At 56.7% G+C, this 22,516-nt stretch overlaps 1 protein-coding gene across 5 annotated transcripts in view; it reads left to right on the top strand.

Moving 5' to 3' along the window:
• The window catches only part of ATP2B3 (ATPase plasma membrane Ca2+ transporting 3), a 44,370-nt gene that overhangs the window by 12,620 nt on the left and 9,234 nt on the right, over nt 1–22,516 (top strand). For 4 of the 5 annotated variants that reach the window (XM_040640200.1, XM_040640064.1, XM_040640130.1 and 1 more), the window contains 11 exons: nt 141–383; nt 780–1,021; nt 3,231–3,465; nt 5,759–5,938; nt 6,056–6,143; nt 6,733–6,839; nt 7,918–8,109; nt 9,547–9,760; nt 11,052–11,263; nt 11,956–12,063; nt 13,428–13,610. In XM_040640200.1, coding sequence (XP_040496134.1) covers nt 141–383; nt 780–1,021; nt 3,231–3,465; nt 5,759–5,938; nt 6,056–6,143; nt 6,733–6,839; nt 7,918–8,109; nt 9,547–9,760; nt 11,052–11,263; nt 11,956–12,063; nt 13,428–13,610 — 2,004 coding nt within the window. Of the gene's footprint in view, nt 1–140; nt 384–779; nt 1,022–3,230; nt 3,466–5,758; nt 5,939–6,055; nt 6,144–6,732; nt 6,840–7,917; nt 8,110–9,546; nt 9,761–11,051; nt 11,264–11,955; nt 12,064–13,427; nt 13,611–18,841; nt 18,929–22,516 lie in introns of all 5 variants that reach the window. The other variant, XM_040639912.1, reaches the window with a different exon arrangement.

Genomic DNA, 22,516 nt, shown 5'->3' with positions numbered 1-22,516 from the left:
GCTGTTAGTGCTACGTGGAAAGCTGACAGGGCAGAGCAGAGTCACACAGGACATGCTGATGACCTCTTGCTCCCCTACCCCACGGGCCAAGCTCTCTAAGGACAGCTGGCTACCCAAGCCCCCGTCTGTGCCCTTTACAGAAAATGATGAGAGACAACAACCTGGTCCGCCACCTGGATGCCTGTGAGACCATGGGCAATGCCACCGCCATCTGCTCAGACAAGACGGGCACACTCACCACCAACCGTATGACCGTGGTCCAGTCCTACCTCGGGGACACCCACTACAAAGAGATTCCAGCCCCCAGCACCCTGACCCCCAAGATCCTCGACCTCCTGGTCCACGCCATCTCCATCAACAGTGCCTACACCACCAAAATACTAGTGAGCGGAGAGCGGGCAGCAGGCTGGGCCAAGCTGGGGCGGGATGGAGGAAGCGGGCCAGGCCAGAGACCGCAGCGGGGCTGTCACCAGGGCCTCTGTAGGCTCTTTTAAGAACCTTTGGCCAGAGCTACAGTGGTCTTTGCGATACCGGTCGGCTTCCGCCTCATGTCTGGACTCCTGCCCTGGCTGCTGGGCAGAACCTGCAGCTTCTGGAAATCCCTTCCAAGCCCAGGGCATGGTGGGGAGCCTGCCCATCTAGTCCCCATGGAGGCCGTCCTCAGCTCCCTACCACCACACCCTAGAGACAAGGTGGCCACAGCCAGGCGGGGGCCCCGGGGGTAGCAAGGAGAGTGGACTCGGGCCCCCTGTGCCATGCTGCTTCTCCTTGCCTCACAGCCTCCAGAGAAGGAAGGCGCTCTTCCACGCCAAGTGGGCAACAAGACAGAGTGTGCTCTGCTGGGCTTTGTCCTGGACCTGAAGCGGGACTTCCAGCCTGTGCGGGAGCAGATTCCAGAAGATAAGCTTTACAAAGTCTACACCTTCAACTCCGTCCGCAAGTCCATGAGCACGGTCATCCGCATGCCTGACGGCGGCTTCCGCCTCTTCAGCAAAGGCGCCTCAGAGATCTTGCTGAAAAAGTGAGCGGGCAACAAGGGCTAGCCTAGGGCCAGGCGCCCCGGGAGGCTGGCGGCTAGCCACACGATGCGGGGTTCCAAGGTCATTGTTGCGGTAAAGTAGACGTAACATCAAATTGGCCACTTTAATCATTTCAAAATGTACAGTGCGGTGGCACTGAGTATATTCCCAGAGTTGTGCACTGTCAGCACGCTTGCAGAATGTTCTCATCACCCCCCAAAGGAAACCCTCTCCCATTAAACAGCCACTCCCACCTCCCCTCCTCAGCCCCTGACAGCCACTCATGTCCTTTCTCCATGGATGTGCCTGTAGTGGACATTCGATGCAAATGGAATCATACAATGTATGGCTTTTACCGAGCATAACGTTGCCCAGGTCCATCCACATTGTCACGCAGATTGACGCTTCATTCCTTCCTGGGGTCAAAAATTATTCCATTGTATGGACAGACCACACTTTCGGTATCTGTTCATCCTTTGACAGACCTTTGGCTTGTTCCCACCGTTTGGCTCCTGTGAATCATGCTGCCATGAACATGGGTGTAGACGGTTTTGTTTGAATACGTGTTTTCAATGCTCTTGGGCATATGCCTACAAGTGGAGGTGCTGGGTCCTGTGGGAACATAGTTTCACTTTTTCAGGAGCCACCACACTTTCCCACAGGGGTGCACCGTTTTCTATTCACACCGGCAAGGCACGAGGGCTCCCGCTTCTCCTCATTCTCACCAACATGTGTTATTCTCTGTTTGTTATTACAATTACGATTATTGTTATTATTATTATTATTATAGCCAACCCAGTGGACGTGAATCCATCACGGTGGTTGTGTTTGCACTTTCCTGACGACTAGTGATGTTGGCACGTTTCCGTGCCCTCACTGGCCATTTGTGTGTCTTCTTTGGAGAAAAGGCTATTCAAGTCCTTCGCTCATCTTTGATTTGAGTTGTTGTTTTGTTGTCTTTGGTTTTCGTGGCTGAGCTGTATGCCGGATACCAGACCCTTAACACCCCTGATTTGTAAATATCTTCTCCCTACCCTGCAGGCTGTCTTTTCGCTCTCCTGATTGTTGGGTTTTTTTTTTCCCTTTTCGTCCTCTTGATTCATCCCTGGATGCACGAGTGTCTTCCAGTGCTGAAGTCCAGTTTATCTCTTTATTTCTTGTGTCGCTTGTGTGGGGTTTCTGTTAGAGGTGATGAGAATGTTCTAAAATTGACTGTGGTGACAGGTGCACACCTCCGTACATGTCAATTGGACAAATTGTGTGGTGTGTGAATTATATCCCAATAAAGCTGTTATAAAACCTGAATGGGGGAAGCATGCAGCTCTGCCTCCAAGCACCGCACCCCCAAGTCCCCATCACTTTCTATAGAGCCACCTTCTAAGGCATGAATGTCCTCCCCCAAAGCTCTGCCCAGGCACAGACTCCCCAGCTGCAAAGGCCACCTCCTCCTAGCCAGATTTGGAGGCCCCAGCCCTCTTTTTGTGCTTCCCTTCTCCTCTGGCTAAAAGCCCGATTTCTGTAGTTGGGCCCTGGCTCTGCTCTTTGCTGGCATGCGAACGCCAAGTTACTCCCCTGCCATGGCCTCAGTTTCCTCCTACACGGAGACAACACAAATACTTACCTCCTGGAAATGTTGTGAGACTTACATGAGTGAATCCACAAAAAGGCGCTCTCCTCGCCTACACAACTCTATGAGTTTCCAGCTCCTGGGTCCGCCATAAACCTGATGGCTTTAAACAGAGAAACCTGTTTTCCCACAGTTCTGGAGTCCAGAAGTCTGCAGTGAAGGTGTGGCCAGGTCCGTGTTCCCTTCAAAGCAGCCAGCAGTCATTGGAGTCCCTTGGCGTGTAGATGCCCGCATCCTCACATTGCCCAGTCCTCGTGTGTGTCTATGTCTCCATGTGTCCTCTTTTCCTTTTATAAGGACACCAGTCATTGGATTAAGGGCCCATTGGAAACTCATATGACCTCGTCTTAACTTCGCAACAACCCTATTTCCAAATAGTCATATTCTGAGGTTCTAGGAAGAACGTGCAGCGGCGGGATGGGGCGGGGGGCGGACATTGTTAGGCCCCGCAGAAGCAGAACGCCTCCCTCCCTGAGAAGCCTCCTTGCCATGCAGGATGGCGGGCTCAGACTGATGCCCGCTGAGACTCTCCAGCTCCCCTTGCCTCATTGGCACCAACTCGCGTTGCTCTGTCCCCGCCCCAGGTGCACCAACATCTTAAACAGCAATGGTGAGCTGCGTGGCTTTCGCCCTCGGGACCGGGACGACATGGTGAAGAAGATCATCGAGCCCATGGCTTGCGACGGCCTCCGCACCATATGTATTGCCTACCGGGACTTCTCGGCCACTCAGGAGCCTGACTGGGACAATGAGAACGAAGTCGTGGGCGACCTCACCTGCATAGCCGTCGTGGGCATTGAAGACCCCGTGCGGCCCGAGGTAGCCACCCACCTCTCCATGAGCGGCCCAGGTTGTTGGATGGGTGGAGGGGCTGCCCTTCTTCCCATCTGGCCTCCACAGCATGGCCCCTTTCTCCTGCCTTCCACACTACTTCCTGCTGGAGTCCAGAAAGCTTAGGAAAGGTGGGCAAGGGCAGGGCCTTGGGGTCCTCCAGATCACACCTCCCTGGCACACTCGATCCCCCTTGCCCTCCTGCCCTTGCACCCACCCAGGGCCTCCAGGTGAGAGACGGTGCCAGTAGAACCTCAATGGCTATGACCCCTGCAGGACTGATGGACTGGAGGGAGTGGTGAGGGAGAGGGAAGAGTCAGGCACCACTCCCAGGGCTCTGGTTCGGAGACGCAGGTGGATGGCCATGCCATCACTGGGCTGGGAGTCCAAGGGGACACAGGTTTGGGGGGCAGGGCACAGTCCTCGGTCGAGGGTTTGGTTGGGGCTGAGTAAGTTTTGGGACATCCCCATAGAGATGTCAAGTGGGTAGGTAGCTGTAAGAGTAGAGCACTCAAAGCAGAAGATCCTGGCAGGAGAGAAATTCCAGAAGCATCCTTATATGAGTGATGTCACAGAGTGAGTGCACAGCTAGGACAAATGGGGGAGGACCCTTCAAAGAGACTTGAAAGAAAGGTCCCGGCAGAGAGCCAGCTTGTGTAGATGACTTTACCAAGAGCTTTTCTGCAGAGGGAACAGAGAAACTGGGCAGAAGCTGAACAGGCTGTCGAGTGAAGGAACAAAGGGGAGGCTTGTTGGTCCATAAAGATGGCAGATCCCTGGAGTGGAGCGCCGGTGGCAGCTACAGGATACCAGGCCCCACAGGAACAGCTCGAGGCGCAGGGGGTGCAGGTTGCCAGAGGCAGGGAGGGAGCCAACAAGCCTCCCCTTTGGGATCCTCTGTGTCCTCTCGGGGCCTTTCCAGGGGCACCCATCTCATGATATAAAGCTTCAGGAGACAGGTCTTCATTCACACACTGGGTCAGGTACCAAAGACCGTTGATTCAAAAGTCAATGCTTGCTACATCCGGACAGCAGCCGTGGGCCATCTGTGACAGTGCAGCCCTGCGTTTTGAGGAGACTGGAAGCCTGCCTGGGAGGAAGCAGGTGGCAGCAGGGGTGGGGAGACTTCCAACAGAGGGACAGGTCTAGCTAAGGTGGACAGTGGGAAAAGCAGCCTACAAGAGCAGGGGGAGAGGATGCTGCCGTGGGTGACAGGGCCACTCCTGCGGACACAGGGTCTGGGCCTTTCCTTTCATCGGACTAGGAAGAAACTGAGGTACAGAGGAGGAGGCCTGTGTCCACACAGTGAAACTGAGTCTTAAAGCTGTGTTGCCCTTGCATAGACCTGCCAGCCTTCCCCTTCTGAATGGAGCTGCTCACTGCCACCCCCCCCCGCACACACCCCTGCATGACTGCAGGCCCCTGGCTGGTGTTCGGTGCTGCTCCTAGGCTGGTGGGTGTCAGAATGTCTCACAGACCCAGGAAGGCAGCATTCCTGTACTCCCAGGACCCTGACCACGGACGTTTCTACACCACCATAACCAGTCTGCCCCACCCTCCACGTCAGCTACTGGCCCCCTGTTGAGTAGTGAGAGTACCTTATCCTGTGAGCCTACAGCTCTAAATGTCTCCGGTTGGACACTGTTGTAAAAAGGGGGCAAGTGAGGGGTGCCCAGAGCTTGGCCACAAGCCAGCTGATGACCAGGAGCCTGCCCTGAGTCAGGGCCCCAAAGGGACAGGCCCGCCATCAGCTTTGCCATCTGGCAGGGTAGCTGGGGACAGAGGTTCCTTTCTCACTCTTCCAGAGCTAACTGACACAGCCACCTTGCCAGCCAGCCTGGTAACCAGGGCCACTCCTGGCTCAGCAGCTCTGGGTCTCCATTTCACAGTGGAAAATGAGGTTGATGGAGCTGGGTGATTTCTATGGTCACCTTTCCAGACACGACTCCAGTGGTGCCCCTCAACAGCGTAAATGTTCCAGTGCCTTCTCCCAGCCTTATTCGTGGCGTTGGGGCCTGGATCTGAGTCGTCGCTGCTCCGGGGGCCCAGCACAATGAAGGAAACACCCAGGGGTGGGGAGAGGTGCTGAGAGAATGAAGGAAGCACCCTGCCCACTGCAGACCAGGCAGTAGAGCAAACAAGCCACTTTTCCCTACTGATACCCTTCATAGGGACCACAGTTGGGGGAGGGTACTGCAGATCCGGATGGAGGAAAGGGGACAGCCCAGACACAGATGTGTCTTGCCTCAATGGCCACACCCATCTCTCTTGTCTCTTCCAGGTCCCTGAAGCTATCCGCAAATGCCAACGTGCTGGCATTACTGTCCGCATGGTGACCGGGGACAACATCAACACAGCCCGGGCCATTGCGGCCAAGTGCGGCATCATCCAGCCTGGGGAGGACTTCCTGTGCCTGGAGGGGAAGGAGTTCAACCGGCGCATCCGCAATGAGAAAGGCGAGGTAGTCCCGGACTCCGCCGTCCTTCCACCTTAGTCCATGGTTCTGGCTGGTTCTCCCCCCACCTCTGCTCAGCAACCCCATCCAGGCTCTGCAGCATCTGTGTGCTTCCCCCCTCAGATAGAACAGGAGCGTCTGGACAAGGTGTGGCCCAAGCTGAGGGTCCTCGCCCGATCATCTCCCACCGACAAGCATACTCTGGTCAAAGGTAACGGAGCTTGCCCACTCCTGCCCACCACTGCCCCTGCCCCTCACCAGGGTGCCATGCCACTGGCTGGGTGTGGTCTGCCCCCAGAATCCCAAAGCCAAGCTCCAGGGCCTACCTAGGAAGTGGGGTCCCAGGCTGTAGATGTGCTGCTACTGGACATGGCCCCACCGAACTTCAGTCTCCCCCTCAGGAAAATGGGGGTAATGATGGCTGACATGCCAGGGTCCACTCCTCCACTTCTCTAACAACATGAGTGGAAGACGCCAGTAGAGGATGGCCTCTTGTTGTAACAGAGGGGGAAACTGAGGCCCAGGAGAGGGAGATATTTCTCCAAGTCACACGGTGCTGAGCCCCTGCTTTCCACCCAATCACCACCGTGTATCACCTCACTGGGTGATGGGCCAGGGCAGGAGAAGGGGAGCGGGACTGCTGCTTAAGGCCCAGGGACTTGACCACAAAGGTGACCAAAGTGGAGAAGATTGGGGGCACTTCGCACAGTCGCAATCCCAAAGGGTTTTCCTGAGTCAACCAGTCCCCCACAGCCCCCAGACAGGAATCCAGGGCACAGACGCCCCCCTCTGCATTCCAGGGATCATTGACAGCAGCACTGGTGAGCAGCGGCAGGTGGTGGCAGTGACCGGGGACGGCACCAACGATGGGCCAGCCCTCAAAAAGGCAGACGTGGGCTTTGCCATGGTAAGCCACCCAGTGCCCACTTGGCTCACCACCCCACGTGGGGTCTTGTGTCTCAAGGACATCAGCTCTGTGCAAAAAGCTGGGAGCTGGTGTTAAAGCTTCTTTCCCTCACCTCCTGGCCTCTCAGGCCTCCACAGGCTCCGCTGGTCAGGGAACACGCATGTGATTTGTTTAAAGGCATTTGGTGGGGGGTGCTCGAGGTGACAGTGGGGCCTCAGCCGGTCCCGGTTCAGTCTAAGTGCACCGCAGCCCCAAGTGTGATTGCTGGAGTCCCCCAGTGAAATTTTCATCTTTGTTTCTCTCCTGTTGCTTATATGGAGCTAGTTTTTTCTGTCAAACCCTGACCCTGCTGTCCAGGCGGCTGGCCCTGGCACCACGGCCTTCTACAGGGCCGTGCAGAAACCCTATCAGCTCCTTTCCCCACCTACCGCTAAGGATCCCTCGCGCTCTGCCACGTTCATGGTAGCCCACTGTGGACGGGCACCAGGGGCACAGGCCAGTCCTTCCCAGATCCCAGGACCCAGAAGGGGACCAAGCCACAGCCCACAGGCACTGTGAGCACCGAGCTGAGCTGCACAGGACCCAGCCTCAGGGCAGCAGACAGGGTGTGCGGCTTTGCATGGCTGTGGCTCTCCTTGCATCAGGGGCTTGGGCCCCAAGGATGGAGGAGGTCCTCCTCCAAGCACCCGCGTGTGGGCCGGGAAGACATGTCCTTGCTCCGCTGAAGGCATCCCCGCCCAGGACGCATGGAGCTCCTTGTATAGCAAGCTGCTCTAGCATGCTAACACGGGACAGAAGACTGACTGGTGGCCACGTGGTGGCAGCCGGGCCTTGTACATGAGGCCACATTGGTGGCCATGGTGGCGGCACCCTCTTTGTTTATGAGCAAAGACCCTTACCTTGCCATGAGACAACCTGCCACTTGGAGTAGGAAGTCGTGCTGGATGAAACAAGATCTGTTTCTAGCTGGTGGGGAGCCTTGTTTGGAAGGCAAGCCGTGCGGGAAGCCCCAGTGGGTTGAGTGATCAAGGGGGCTGGGGAAGGGGCCTGTGGACACTGTGCGTGTGCCCCCCCCCAGGGCATCGCAGGAACTGACGTGGCCAAGGAGGCCTCAGACATCATCCTGACCGATGACAACTTCACCAGCATTGTCAAGGCGGTCATGTGGGGCCGCAACGTCTACGACAGCATCTCCAAGTTCCTGCAGTTCCAGCTGACCGTCAATGTGGTGGCCGTGATCGTGGCCTTCACGGGTGCCTGCATTACTCAGGTGGGCACTGGGGACCGCTGTGCCAGAGGAGGACCCCGGGCTCTCTCTCCCACAAGCCATGGGGCCTGCAGGAGGCAGCTGGTTTCCCAGGCCCCTCCTGTCTCCTGCACCCGGAGCCCGGTGTGGAAAGTGAGCCTGGGAGACCTACTTCTACACCTGCCTACGGGCCAATGAGCGCCTGCTCGAGGGCTCGGCTGTGACAGCCGGGTCTTTTCTTTGTTGCCCATGTTTTTTAATAGAAATATAAGTCCTATACCAAAACCTTCAGCGGCAGGTCATACATTCAGTGTGTGAGACCACTGGCTCTGTCTCATTTCTGAACATTTTCATCGCCCCTAAGAAGACCCCATCCCCAGTAGCAGCCACTCCCCCTCACCCTCACCCAGTCCCTGGCACCCACAGATCTGCTCTCTGTGTTTATAGACGTGGCCATTCGGGAACATTTCATACAGATGGAATCAAATACCATGTGCCCTTTTGCGTCTCACTCCTTTCACTCAGCATCGTGTTTTCAAGGCCCATCCATGTTATGGCATGGATCAGGACTCCGTTCCTTTTGATGGCAGAATAATGCGCCATTGTAAGGACAGAGCACCTTTCATTTGTCCCTTCCCCCATCAGTGGGCGTTTGGGTCACTTCCACCTTTTGTTGACTGTGGATAACGCTGCTGTGAATGTGCGTGTACAAGTGTTTGTGTGGACCTTTCACTTCTCTTCGGTATGGATCTAGGAGTGGAAGTGCTGCTCCGATGGGAACGCCATATTTAAACATTTGGAGGAGCCCCCTCCCCATTTTCAGTAGTCCAAATCTCCCCAGTAGTGAATGCCCAGAATCTGTCTCCCTTTGAAAGGCTTTTTTAATGGAGATAAAATTCACATCACATAAAGTGCACTATAATAGCCATTTGAAAGTGCATTGTTCTGTGACACTCAGTACATTCACAATGTTGTGCCCACTAAAGCTGGCACCCCCCCTCCCTTCCCCCAGCTCCTGACAGCCACTCACCTGCTCTCTGTCTCTGCGGATCTGTCAGTCCTGGAATTTTCATAGCAATGGAATCACACAGTATGTGGCCCTTTGTGCCTACCTTCCGTGAGGCTGATTTCTAACCCATTCAGAGGCGAGGAGGAGAAGGAGGGTGCAGGGCAGTCCCCTTGGGTGTGGGAGGTCAGGAGAGCACCATCACAGTCGGGCAACACACGGGCTTGTGAGCCTCCTAGATCACCACTACCAGGTGAGAAGGGAGAGTGGCGACATTTTAAGAGCAGGAATCTGAAAGTGCAACAATGGGAATGGGGATGTCACGGTTTTCTGGGAAGGTCGGATTTGCTGCATGTCAAGCCAGCGACACTGCCCCCAAGCTGAGTTTCTTCCCGGGAGCGGTGGGCCAGGGGGCTTCCCGGCCCCACGTGAGGGTGACTGCCTCCTCTCCACAGGACTCTCCTCTCAAAGCCGTGCAGATGTTGTGGGTGAACTTGATCATGGACACGTTTGCCTCTCTGGCCCTGGCGACGGAGCCACCCACCGAGGCGCTGCTGCTGCGGAAACCGTACGGCCGGGACAAGCCCCTGATCTCACGCACCATGATGAAGAATATTCTGGGCCACGCGGCGTACCAGCTCACCATTATCTTCACACTGCTGTTCGTCGGTAGGTCCACCCTGGGGCACACGGCACAGCTGCTGGCCTCGCAGGATCAGACCCTGTCTGGTGCTGGAAGGGACAGAGGAACACCTAGGAACTCAGGTTCCTGTGAGGACCCGTCACCCGGCCCCTCCCTGCCGTCCCTCTCTGTGTATGTTCCAGTGAGGGGTCCCAGGCCCCCGAGCAGCTGAGATACCGTCCACTGCTCCACAGAGCAGACCGCACATCTCATCCTTCACCCAGACCCAGATCACAGCCATTCATCCACGCACCCCACGACCATTTCTCCAGGGGGACAATGACCGCTGGAAGCTGTGGAAAGAGGAGGGTCAGGAGAAAGAGAGGTGGAGGGAGGGGGAGGGAAGAGGAGGGTAGGAGAGAGAGTGGCAATAGGAGGTGAAGCAGAGGAAGGAAGACAGAGAAGACGAAGGAGAGGCCAGAGGAAAGGACGAAGAAGAGGGAGAAGAAGAGGAAAGAAAGGGAGGCGGAGGGAGAGCAGAAGGGGGAGGAAGGAAGGGGGAGAGAAGGAGGAAGAAGAAGGGGGATAGAGGAAGGGAGGGAAGACAGAGAGAGGAGGGGGGAGGAGGACTAAGACTCAGGAAGCAAGAAGAGGGTGAGGGCAGGAAGAGAAGGCAGTTGTGGAAAGAGTTGAGCGGGAGGCCCAAGGCCTCACCAATGGCAGCTATGCTGGCCTCGAGGCAGCTTCTGTATCTGGCAGTTTCCATCATTTGCACAGGGGCTGGGTTTGTCGGTTTGTCTGTTTGTGGCCCCTCTCCCTCATGCCTGGGCACTCTCGGTAAGTCACCAGTGCCGTCCTCCAGGACAGTGTTTGCTGAGGGACAGGAGTCACAGTGTTGGGGGGATGACAAATGTCAGGATCGAGGGTGGGGGGAGAGTTCGTCAGAAGGCCCTTCTCTGCTTTCTCGGGAACAGAAGCTTCTCGTGCTCTGCCTGAGGGCCTCCACCTGGCTGCCCAGGCTTGGGGACAGGGCCAAGGAGGGCCAGCCCGCAGCCTCTGATTCCTCCCCAGCCCACCCCTAGCTCAACCTGGCATGCACAGTTTGTCTTGGCGTCTTCGTTCCTGCCCTGGGGTTTCTGCCCCAGAGCCGTGGGCCAGGCCTTGGCTCCGAGCCCACGTTATGGGGTGGGACTCATTACTTTCCCTCGGCCATCTCACCACAAGGTGGGGGTTGCATGTGCCCCCAGCACAGACCCCCCCTACACCCCTGGGGCGACACTGCCTGGGAGCCGTGTCCACTCAGGGCTCCACTCCCCTCACATGTCCCTTGGCTTGCAGGGGAGCTCTTCTTCGACATTGACAGTGGGAGGAACGCACCCCTGCATTCTCCACCCTCAGAGCACTACACCATCATCTTCAACACCTTCGTCATGATGCAGCTCTTCAATGAGATCAACGCCCGCAAGATCCATGGTGAGCGAAACGTCTTCCATGGCATCTTCAGCAACCCCATCTTCTGCAGCATCGTCCTGGGCACCTTTGCAATTCAGGTAGGAGGAGTGACCCCACTCTTACAACAGATGGGGGAGCAGGGGACTATGCCCCGCCCCTGCTAGTGACCTGCCTGCCTGCGTTCCCTGTGACCCCGTGTCCTCTGTCCCCATCTTCCAAACATTGTGGCCTTGCCCTGGCTTCACCTGCTGGGTTCCAGAGAGCTTTAGTGGGCCTTCCTCAGAACAAACATCCTCATAGTTCCCTCCAAGTCTGCCACTCCCATTTCCAGCACTTGATTCCTTGGTGGGAGGCCACCAGAACCCCAGAAGGTTCCTTTGGACATGGTTTCTATCCCCAGTGCTGACCGGTCAGGACTGTCTCTGGTTGTCTGGGCCCTGGCCCTGGGTAATTAAGCAGGGGCAGTCACGGGGGTGGTTGGAGCGTGGGCTCTGGCTTGGATGGTCTGTGTTGAAAAAGCTCACCCCAGGGAAGGAGGTTCTTCCGTAGGAAGGGGCAACAAGGCAGCGAGAGGCTCAGGCAAGGCTAGCGGGGCGTGTCCCTGGGGCAGCCAGCACACACACGCGGGGCCGGTGTTAAGGCATCAAGTTTACAGAAGCTGGAGCCCCTGTGACTCTCTGCCCGAGCGGCCTAGAGGGTGGTCCCTGAGGGTTTGGAGGAGGGGCTTCAGTAGCCGTGCCTGGCTGGGGCCAGCCGCTGGACCTGCCTCCCTCCCACCGCACACCTGCAGATTGTCATCGTCCAGTTCGGCGGAAAGCCCTTCAGCTGCTCCCCCCTTTCCACGGAGCAGTGGCTCTGGTGCCTGTTCGTTGGTGTTGGGGAGCTGGTCTGGGGACAGGTGAGTGTCTGCCTTGTCACCTTTCCCAGCCCCACCCCTTACCCATCTCCTCTACAACAACACAGTGCTGGGCATGGTGTGGGGGGTTGGTGTGTTCGAGGTGGGCAGCACTGCACAGCGAGGCTCAGGCTTGGACCGTGTCACCGTTCTGTGTCAGCAGAGAAAAGGCAAAGGGCCATGGCTGCAATGTCACAAAGCCCCAGCAAAATCACCCACCACTCCCCTTTTCATGATAGGAGCCAAAAATCGTCCCCTAGAATGGGGTGGCTTGGAAAATCCCCATATACGTGAAACTAAAGAACACCCTGCTGAATCTACCAAGGGGCAGAGAAAGTGTCAAGGAAAATAAAGACATATTTTGAGATGATGGAAAGCGAAAGTTGAATACCTCAAGACCTTGGCAGTTACAGCCATGTGCAGAGGGAGGCTTGTGGCAGCCAAAGATTATGTCAGGAAGAAACAGCCCAAGTCATAGGTGCACAAGAGGCTTCTGAAAGCATTGCTCTGCAGTTCTAGAACATGGGTGTAGGAAGCCAAGTCCAGGATCCACTTTGCCCTGTGTCTCAGTCACCTCAGACACAGCAAAATACCACAGACTCGGGGGGGGGGGGTGCTTAAACAGCAGGTATTATTCTCACACGCCTCTGGAAGCTGGAAGTCCAAGATCAAGCCTATGCAGGGCCAGGTCCAGGAGAGACCAGGCGTGAGCTTCCAGGTCCCCTGCCAGGGAGGCGTGCAGCAGTGCCGTTTCTCCCGCAGCCTTGTGTGACAGCCTGCCAGGGGCCCTGCCACCAGGGAAGCTTCCCTGAGTGGTGGTGTCCGGGGACTTCAGTGCGGGGTTGGTCCCGTTGGCCTGGAGCTCCCGCGGGGCTGACCTCAGAGACTGAGTCTCTGCACCCCTGCCACGCACCCGCCCCCGGACATGAAGCTGAGAGGTGTGGCCCAGCTCAGTCCCAGGGAGACTGACACCCTCTCATCGGGCAGGATGCACCAGGGGCCTAGAGGTCCCCTCTCAGGAGATGGGGGCCAAGGCCAGACCGCCCCTCGCTGGAAAACACTCCTTGCTCCCAACGGCCTCCACCCCCTGCTCCCCAGGGATGGCTCCCAGTCAGAGGAGAGAGGCTAGCAAAGATGGCCCAGGCATGCAGCCTCGGGGAAAAGAAAGGGACGTCCCATCCCTGGGTCTGCCGGCAGGGAAGAGGCATTGAGGAAACAATGGTACATAGACACCAGTCTGAGCCTGTGTCAGAGGGAGGTGGGAGGTTTGGGTCCCTTGCCGACCCCAGCAGAGCTCCCACCCTGAAAGGACCAGCCCTGCTCTGACAGCCACCTGTCTCTGGTGTCCCTCACGTCTGGGCCCCCAGGTCATCGCCACCATCCCCACCAGCCAGCTCAAGTGTCTGAAGGAAGCAGGGCATGGGCCCGGGAAGGATGAGATGATGGATGAGGAGCTGGCCGAGGGGGAGGAAGAGATTGACCACGCAGAGCGGGAGCTCCGCAGAGGCCAGATCCTCTGGTTCCGGGGCCTCAATCGGATTCAGACGCAGGTAAGCCACCGTGCCACTTGGCTACTCTGACTGTCCCACCTTGACAGGGTGGCAAGCAAGCGAGAGGCAGACAGTGGGTGAGATGAGCCCCCTAACAACAGGGAAACCCTTGGGTCTTGCTGCCACAGTGACAAGGGCCATCCCCAGATGCTCCTGCTGGCCGCTGTGGTGCCATGATGGCCTGTCTCTGCCACATCCCTCAGAGCCCAGCCCCCCCCCCCATGCTAAAGGTGTGTGCTGTGACCAGTAGTTGTCTCTTGGGGGAGCACAGACCACCCACTGTCTGGGTAGCTGCTGGGCCTTGCCTTATTTGCCCGAAACAGCCCGGTCACAGGGAGGTGACATTCTTGGGATGAGATAGATGCCCATTACAAATAGCCTTTGGAGAGCTCACTGTTCATGGGTTATATTGTGAATTCTCTGGAAGCGGACTCCGGCCACAGAGTTGGGCCTTTCTGTGCATCTCAATGGCCACATATCAGAACTGGCGGAGCTCAGGGCCTCCATGAAGTCAGATAGTCACAATGACCACTCAGCTGTGGGCACCTTCCAAGGCTTCATGAGACTGGCCTTCCAGAGAAAACCCTGTTCTTTGCCTGCAACCGTTCCCAGCTAGCCTTCTTGCCGGAATGTTCTGTACTTGCTGTCTCTCCACATCCTTTCCTTACACTCACTTTTGATCCCACCACAGCCTGGCCTCTGCCCTCAACATCTGAGAGGCAGGTGTCACCAAGGCCTGTAAGGCTTACTCTTAGCTCCCGGACTCAGGCTGTCCGTCCATCCTTCTCCCCAGCACCCTTCCATAAGCGCAATCACCCCTGCTCTCTGTGGTGGCTTGCTGTCCCCTCCATCCTGCCGTCTGCTCCTCAGCCGCACTTGCCTGGCACCCCCACTTTTCTGCTGAGACCTTGGTCCCCTCGGCCGTGACCATCACATGCTGAAAATCCCACAGACCTGGGGGCACTGTACGGGGAAGGAAGCAAGAGCAAGCGAGAGCTGAGCCCCAGCCCTCGGCCTCTCTCAGCGGCAGCCGCCCTTCCTTCGGCATCTCCTGTAGCCTCTCCTTTGGTCCTGTGGACACTTCTTGGCCAATTCCCCACTGCCTGCTCCTTCCCTTGCAGCCTTCCGATGGCGACCCAGTGCCCCTCACTTCCCATCTCTTCCTCTGCCCGACCGGAAACCCCAGAGTGCCACGCCTGAACCAAGATGCCCACAGTGGGCTTGGCCCAGACCACAGTCCCTGAGCCCACGTGCTTCCAGCCCCTCAGCTCCTGACCGACGGCTCTGTCACCTCCACTGAGCCAGCCAGAGCCCCAAACGCTCTTCCTGTCTCCCCACACAGCTGGTACATTAGCATGGCCCATTGGCTCAGCTCTGCCCCCTCGATTGCATGTCCCCAGTCCAGCCACCCCTGCCCCCCATCCTCCCGGCCTAGCCACCAGTGTCTGCCTGGATCAAGTCTCCCCGCTGCCTCCCTAGCCCCTAGTGACACCTGTCACTCTCTGTCACTCCTGTGTTTCCCACAGCCCCACCTCTGGTCGTTCTCCATGCTCTGTCCAGGACCCCCAGCCCCCATGCCCCTGACCCAGCTCCGATTGCTCTTCCTCCTGGGAGTCCCACCAGTGGGAAGAACACTCCCATGTACTTAGCCCCGTCCTTCTGCAGATTCCTACTGAGGGCGCCTGGGCCTGGGGCACGACCTGAGACCACACCTCTCCCCAGTATTGGCCTCCAGTCTGTCACACGGCACTACAGGCTCATCCCAAAGCGCCCTCAGCAGCCGGTGCCTCCCCTGCCCGGGGTCTGACGCTCCAGCATACACCGCTTGCCGGCTATCGCCATACGATCCCCGGAAGTCTCACAGGGCTCAGGCTCTGGGCTCCCCACTTCTTTCCTCCCCAAGCCTCAGCTTCAACCACAAGGTCTCAGCCTCCCTCCTGCTGCCCCACCCTTTGTTCAGCTAGCCCCTCCAACAACCCCATCCACACCATGGCCCGTGTAGCCTCTCTTCCTGTCTTAAGGGTCAAGACCAGAGCCCTGACTGTGGCCTTCAAGACCCTGCCTCTTAGCGTCATCCTGCACATCCAGTGGCCCTATAACCCTGCTGCTTTTCCAGACATGCATTCGCTCTGCCACCATGCTGGCCACTATCCGGGGCCCCAGGACTCCCCAGCTCCCACTGTGCCCCTTGGGGAGCCTCCTTCTCCCACAGCAGCCTATCCTTCTCAGAGCCCACTCCCTCCCGCCCCTGTAGGTCCTGCACAGCTGTCCGGGCTCTCAGCCCAGGGCACTAGAATCAGAGAGGAGCAGAACACCCCAGGGAACTTTCCAAAGCTGCAGAGTCCTGGGCTGCTCCCAGGGCTTGGGATATTGTAGCACTGGGTGAGGTGGTCCCCAATAAATCCATGTTTAAGGAGCTCCCCAGGGATGCAAGGGGCTTCTCCAGTGGAGAAGCAGGAGGCCAGGTTTCTGGCTCATTCATTTTCACGTCCTGAGCACCTAGGCCAGCATGGCCAGGGAAGAATGTCTTAGGTCTGAATGGAACACTGAGCGCCCAGGGGAGGAGCAGAAATAACTTTGTAGCCAGATGTCCAGGTCTCCCCTCACTGCCTCACACCCAGTTCAGCTGCAGAGCCCAGAGCCAGCCTGAGATGGCGGCAGGGGGGTGGGGGGAGGGGGGCGGCGGCAGGAGCGGCAGGACCTTCTTCTTCTAGTGAGCCCAAGGTGGTGGTCGCTTTTCTAGCAGCTGACCTGCCCACTTTTCTAGCAGCTGACCACAGCCCTGCCTAATGTGAGGCATCTGGGGGCAGGTCGGTGGTGCCCAGCCAGCTGTATGTCCGTGTCTTCTGTGTGGCTAGGGGCTCTTGGGCCTGCCCTGCTGCCTGGCTAGTAGAGTGGGTCTCCTCAGTCAGAGTCTTGGAGTTCCAGGCCATTCTGATTATCACCGCCCACATAAACACTGGCCGGTCAGGTCCCTACTCTGTACATGATGAAATGGGCCCCAGAGAGAAGGGGTCTTGCCCCAGGTCACCCAGTGAGAGTCTCCATCCCCTGATCCGCCAGCATATGCCTTGTCCTCTCCATAGAGCCACGCTTCCCTCCACAGGACCGTCACATCCAATTCAGGCTCCTCAAGAATACCGAACCAATTGGCTACTTCAGCTAATTTGAGAGCATCTGTTCTTTTTGATTCAAAATACCTGCTTGCAAAACAGAAATAAAGTCCCCCCCACCTTATATGTATACCCCCAAGCCAAGGGAAACACGCTTTAGGCAGCTGACCCTAGATTTCTGGATTTTGCGAACACCAAAGTTGCTCCCCAGCTTTTTACGTTGCTAAGTGAAGGCATTTTGTAACCTGCTACCTGCTCTCACCATCATTCCATACTAACATCAACGCACCAAAGAGTTAGGGGGCATCAGTCCGGAATAAAAAAGAGTCCTTAAAACTGAGAACATGGAGCTTTTCGAAGCAGTCGTGATGCGGTCTACTTCACATTCCATTATGAACCAATGAGAAGCTTCAGCAGCAACTGGGCTTTTGGGGGATGGGGGGCAATTTTGAGGTATTTTGACTGATACCATCATCCCATCAGGACACCATGAGGAGAGGTCAAATCAGAGGCAAGAAAAGCATCTTTTCCTTCCCTTGTTGCCTTTGCTGCTGTAAGAGTGCTCCTCAAGACAGACCTTAGAAACCTCTCGGCAATATAGGGAGGAGAGGCCCCCCATAGAGGAGGCGGCATACAGCATGGGTCATCTTCCTTCAGTGCGTTGGGGCACAGTAGACACTGTGCCAGCCCCCTATGGCCGCACAGTGTGCCTTACGCGCGGGTCTCAGTCCTGGCAGTGAGGTCCCCTTGCTGAAGAGCGGCTTGTGTTGATGGAAGGGAGCTCGGCAAAAGTCTTTTCCACCGCGCGTCTGGGAGTTGAAATGAGGCACATCTTCATTTTGGTTGGGGTGAGGGGAGTCCGAGCATTCGAGCTGCCTTCTTCCAAGAAGTCTGGCCCCATGTCAGACACCCTGCTCTGGGCCAGTGTGCATCAGGCTCCAGAATTGCATATCTGCTTGCTGCTCATGTCATCCAGTGAACCGTATGGCACTTTCCAGAAATCAGACCCACCTTCTCAAGCCAAAAGACTCCACTTCACCCCACCCCTGGAAGGCATTCCCAAAGAGGCAGCCAAAAGTGTGCCATGCTGAGCCAGCCTCCCCGGAATCCAGGCACACAGTCTCCGAGGGGGAAACATTCACTATGGCCACTCAGCCACAAGTCTGATTTCACCCCCCAGACCTCGAGGCCAGTGAAAAATGGGGTCAGGAAGTCAGAAGACACCGGGACTCCTAGCGAGTTCGCCACATGGTACTCATTTCCCATAGCCCCACTTCCCTTCTGACACCTGGGAAGTTTCAAGGGTGGGGGACAAAGCAAAAGCCATCTTTGCTCCCACGACCCTCCGATCTCTCTGCTCTCCCTCCTGCCACTCCTGTGGCTCCATAGAAAGGAGCCCGATAAGACAAAGCAGGTGCTTTTGCAAAATCTTCCCTCTCTCTTTTTAAGTCCATTCTTTCACTGAGGCTGCCCACAGGGGTGCCCCCTCAATCACTTGGACGAGCCGCAGAACGAGAGCAATGGCTACCCCTCCCCACAAGGCAGGACAGGCCAGCGTAGTGAGAAGCGATAGATGTCTGTTGCTTAGAGCGATGTAAAGCAAGGACAGGCTGGGGAAGGGCGCCTGTACCCACACTCTTGAGGAGCACAGCCGCAGGGAGTCTCGTCCTAATGGGAGCATGTCCGATCCCTCCAGTCTGTTGGGGCAGGAAAAAGGGTAGAGAACTACTGACGTAGGATAACGAAGTATTGCCAGGCACAGGTATTTGTTGACAAGTGGCTTGCAGTGAGCATATGGTGAATGCAAATGGCTCTTTCTACAATGGTTGCAGTGTGCCCCCGACGGTTCACCACCGCCCCAGCCCTCCTGGTCTTCTGAGTACTAATCATTCGCTCAGCAAACCCTCCCTCTCTTGGTGGTGACACAGACGCCGCCCTCAGCCGTGACCACGGCCCCATCAGAAGCACTGTCAGCTCCCGGGGAGCGGGGCGACCTAGATGAGGCTTTGCTGTCACAATATGTCCCCAGCGTGGCCCCTGTCCTCACCCAGCCCCACCCCCGTGCGGTAGCCGGGACAACAGTGCAAGCCAAACTTTATCTCATTTTCTCTCCCACAGATGGAGGTAGTGAGTACCTTCAAGAGAAGCGGTTCATTTCAGGGTGCTGTGCGCCGGCGGTCTTCGGTCCTCAGCCAGCTCCATGACGTAACCAATCTTTCTACCCCTACTCACGTAATTCTCTCTGCTGCCAATCCCACCAGTGCCGCTGGGAGTGAGTCTTGAGTCCCCTTTTCTCTCATAAATGGCATCTCTGGGGGAGAGAAAGCCTCCCCGACTCTTCCTTCTCTTTTTTCCAGTCTTGCACCCTCTGCTCACCGTGGCTTTTCCGTCCTTCCTTTACTGCCCTGTCCGGTCCTTCCCGCCCAGACGGTGTGTCTCTCCAAAGCCATACTCTCTTGCGAAATGTACTGAATCCATGGCACTGCTGGACCTTCTGTTCTTTTCTTCGTTTGGTTTTTTGGTTTTCATTTAGTGCTCCTTCTGTCATTGGTTTTCTTTCCTTGAACTTGGCTGCATTTGCCGATGGTTCTTCATGAACTTGGGCCGCTCCTGGTGGTGTCTGGTGTCAGGGAGGGCCTTGGTCGGTATTCTGTGGGGCAGCCAAAGGGAGGCATGCAGGCTCAGGGCTGCCTTCCAGGCCTGGAAGGGGAGGCAAGTGCCTTTCTGGCATTAGTTGCAGCAGAATAATCCAACCCACCTACTTGGGACTAAAGTGGCAGCTTCCAGAACTCCCCTTGAGGTGGTCTCCAAAGGCAGTAGACCAGATGTGGGCTTCGGAGGCCACGGTCACAAGTTCCCAGGTGGGCTCGGTGGTGGCCAGCTGCTTCTGCTCAGGGGCTACCTACCCCATAGGCCTTGGCCCTGAGCCCACGGTGTTAGAGGTGTCTGAGATGTTCCTCAAACTGGAGTCCTCCTTACACCCTGAGCCTGAACTCTGCCACATTTCCATTTGTTCCCAAAGCACCTTTGCTCTTTTCTGAACAGGCCTCAGGATTGGAAGGTCTTAGCCTGATCCAGTCCACATTCTCTCTCCTCCTTCCTCTGAGAAGCTGGGAAAAATAAATTCCCTTCTGTATGTTCTAATGAGAACTTCCCACTATGTTGGTCACGTTCTAAAGAGAACCCAAGGGCTGTCCTAAAAGAGATAGAAACTTCCATGATGCTCACATCTTTTTACAAAGACAAAAGGAAAGTTACTAGACCCCTGAACCCACCACCCCATGGTTTCCCTCACGAGCGAGAATGCAGGGAACGGTGTGGGCCCTGCTCCTTCCCAGGGCCTCCTGCTTCTTGTAACAAACTGGAGATTTCAAAGACCAAACAGTAAACCTTCAAGTATGAGCCCAGAGCCCCTGCTGGGATGGTTCGATGCTACCTCTTTCCTTTCCTTCCAGTGAGACCCGGCAGCTCTCACCTCCGTGAACACATCACTTCCCCACAGATGGGAGCCATTAACTATGCCTTTTTCCCTCACCAGACTCTGGGATTTTCTTTTTGCTTGATTTCTTCTCTTTCCCTTTTTTCTTTTGTCTTGTCTTCCCCCGCCCCCCTTTTTTTTCTTCTTCCTCTTTTTCTTTCTTTTTCTTTTTCTTTTTTTAGGAACTGGTGAGAGGTCCCCATGGGGGGCATCCCTCCTCTTGCTTACTCTGCCCTTTAAGGAAGGGATGTGGGCCGCACCAGTCCCCGCTGGACCACCTTGTCCCCTTCGGAAACAACACGTACATGCGTGTGCGTGCACACACACACCCTTCCCCAAACCACAGGCCGTACACACCTCCAGCTCCCTCGTACACTCACTGGGCCTCCCCACCTGGGCCACAAATATTGACCATCAACCATCACAGATAGGCTGGAAAGCTCTGGCCCTGTCCCAGAGGGGTCTTGCTACCCCTCCACCCAGAGAGGTCTGCAGGAGGCTCAGCTACAGTCAGTTGAGAACAGAAATGGTACGCGACCTCCCAGGAGTGCCTCAGCTAGGGCCAGACTGACACAGCACCTTCCTTCTTGGAAGCGAAAGGACAGAGGGGGCGTGGGTCTGCTCAAGGGGCACATAATGACCTGCCCCTGTACCTCCCTCTCCCTTGACTTTTTCTACATGTTTCTTCGGCATCTCTCTCTGCACTTCCTGTCTGTCTGTCTGTCCATCTGTCTGTTGACTTGCGCGGGGGAGGCAGCTGACAGAGCCCCCACTCCTCATGCCTCTCAGGCCTTCTCCACTCCAGGGCTGGCCCGGGTCTCCTCTCGGGGAACCTGGCAAGGCCTGCTGTCTCTTGGCTCCCTCTGGATTCCTTGAACTTCCTCCGTGGCAGTAGCCTCTTTCTCTCCTCTCTTCCTAGCACCTTCCTTCTTCTGCAGCCATCTGTCACCCCCGCTTCCCACTTTTGGGAGCCCAGCAATGCCTGGTAAGAACAGTTTGAGAGACACCGCCCCCTCACGGGCCACGAGCTACACCAGGGGGATAGAACTAGTGCCTGACCAAAAACAAAGGGCCACTGTCCCGTCCACACCACATGGTGCTGGGTAAGGAACGGGTGACAGGGCCCCAGTGACAGCTGAGCACCTTCTGTCTGAGGAGGGTGCTGATGTGGTAGCAAGGGGGCCCTGAAGTCCCAGCTCACAAGGGCCAGCCTCAAAGGCTCATCCCACCTGAGTGGCAGCACTCAGAAAGGACACCCCCACACACACACTGTGGAGGAAGAGGCCGGTTGGAGGACCAGGCAACACCAGGGGACATGCCTGCTTCTGGAAGCCACCAACCAAAACTACTTCCTGCCATTATCACTATGTGGCAGATTGGTTTGGAACTCTGAACTGGCCCCTCAGTCCAAGCTGTGAGGACCTAGAGAAATCATTAAGCCCAGCACCCTCATTGTACAAAGCAGGAGAAGGCCTGGCACAGGGGGCAGAGGGGCTAGCCACTGGCCCCCACCCTCTCTTAGAACTTACCAGAAGGAAGGCGAGGTGCAGATTACAAGGTGCAGATCTAGCTTAGCCGAGAAGCAGGATGGTAGAGGGTGCTGTGGTCACAGGCCACAAGGTTTTCCTAAGGAAAACCCTAGCTCTTATGAGAAGGTTCCTATCCTCTTTGCCCACTGTCCAGCCAGTCTACCCCTTACGCAAGTGTCTCCAGCACACCAGGGTCTCTGGAGTGACGTCAGTTCCACCAAGAACGTCGGTCTTTCTGGGTGGAAGGTCCAGTGCAGGGTGTGTACAAGGAGCCTCAGGGCCAAAGGGATAGGTGACATCGCTCACCAACATAGGTCCCAGCACATAGCAACAATGCCAAGAAGTGGCCGGAGGACATCCTCAGAGCCAGAGGAAAAGGAGAGCCCCCTAGAGGGGTGACCAGGGACGCTTAGAGATGAGAGGTCCTTGGGGCTCAGCACACCCACACTCACACCCACACCCACCCACTCTTTCCAGCCAACCACTGACCCCCAGGCTTCCCACACCCACATGTCTTTGCTGCTTCTGGATTTGGGAGCCCCACACAGCACCCACTCCTCTGGCTACACACGATGCCCTTGAAGCCCCAGAAGGGCTCACTCAGCCTCTCCATTCTCAGCTGGGGTGTCGCACCTGCCCTTCACGGCCACCACCTCCTGGCATGGGACCTCAGCCATCGCCCGGAGGCCAGACACTGTGAGTGTCTTAAGAAAGCGCATTCATTAATCAACACTCTCCGTCTTATGGAAACAGGGAGTGCAGTCCCACCCGCCACCCCCCCCCCCC

This window comes from Ursus maritimus (genome assembly GCF_017311325.1).
Source record: "Ursus maritimus isolate PB19 chromosome X unlocalized genomic scaffold, ASM1731132v1 scaffold_X1, whole genome shotgun sequence".
Classification (NCBI taxonomy): Eukaryota; Metazoa; Chordata; class Mammalia; order Carnivora; family Ursidae; genus Ursus; species Ursus maritimus.
This window is presented reverse-complemented; position numbering and strand designations above follow the sequence as displayed.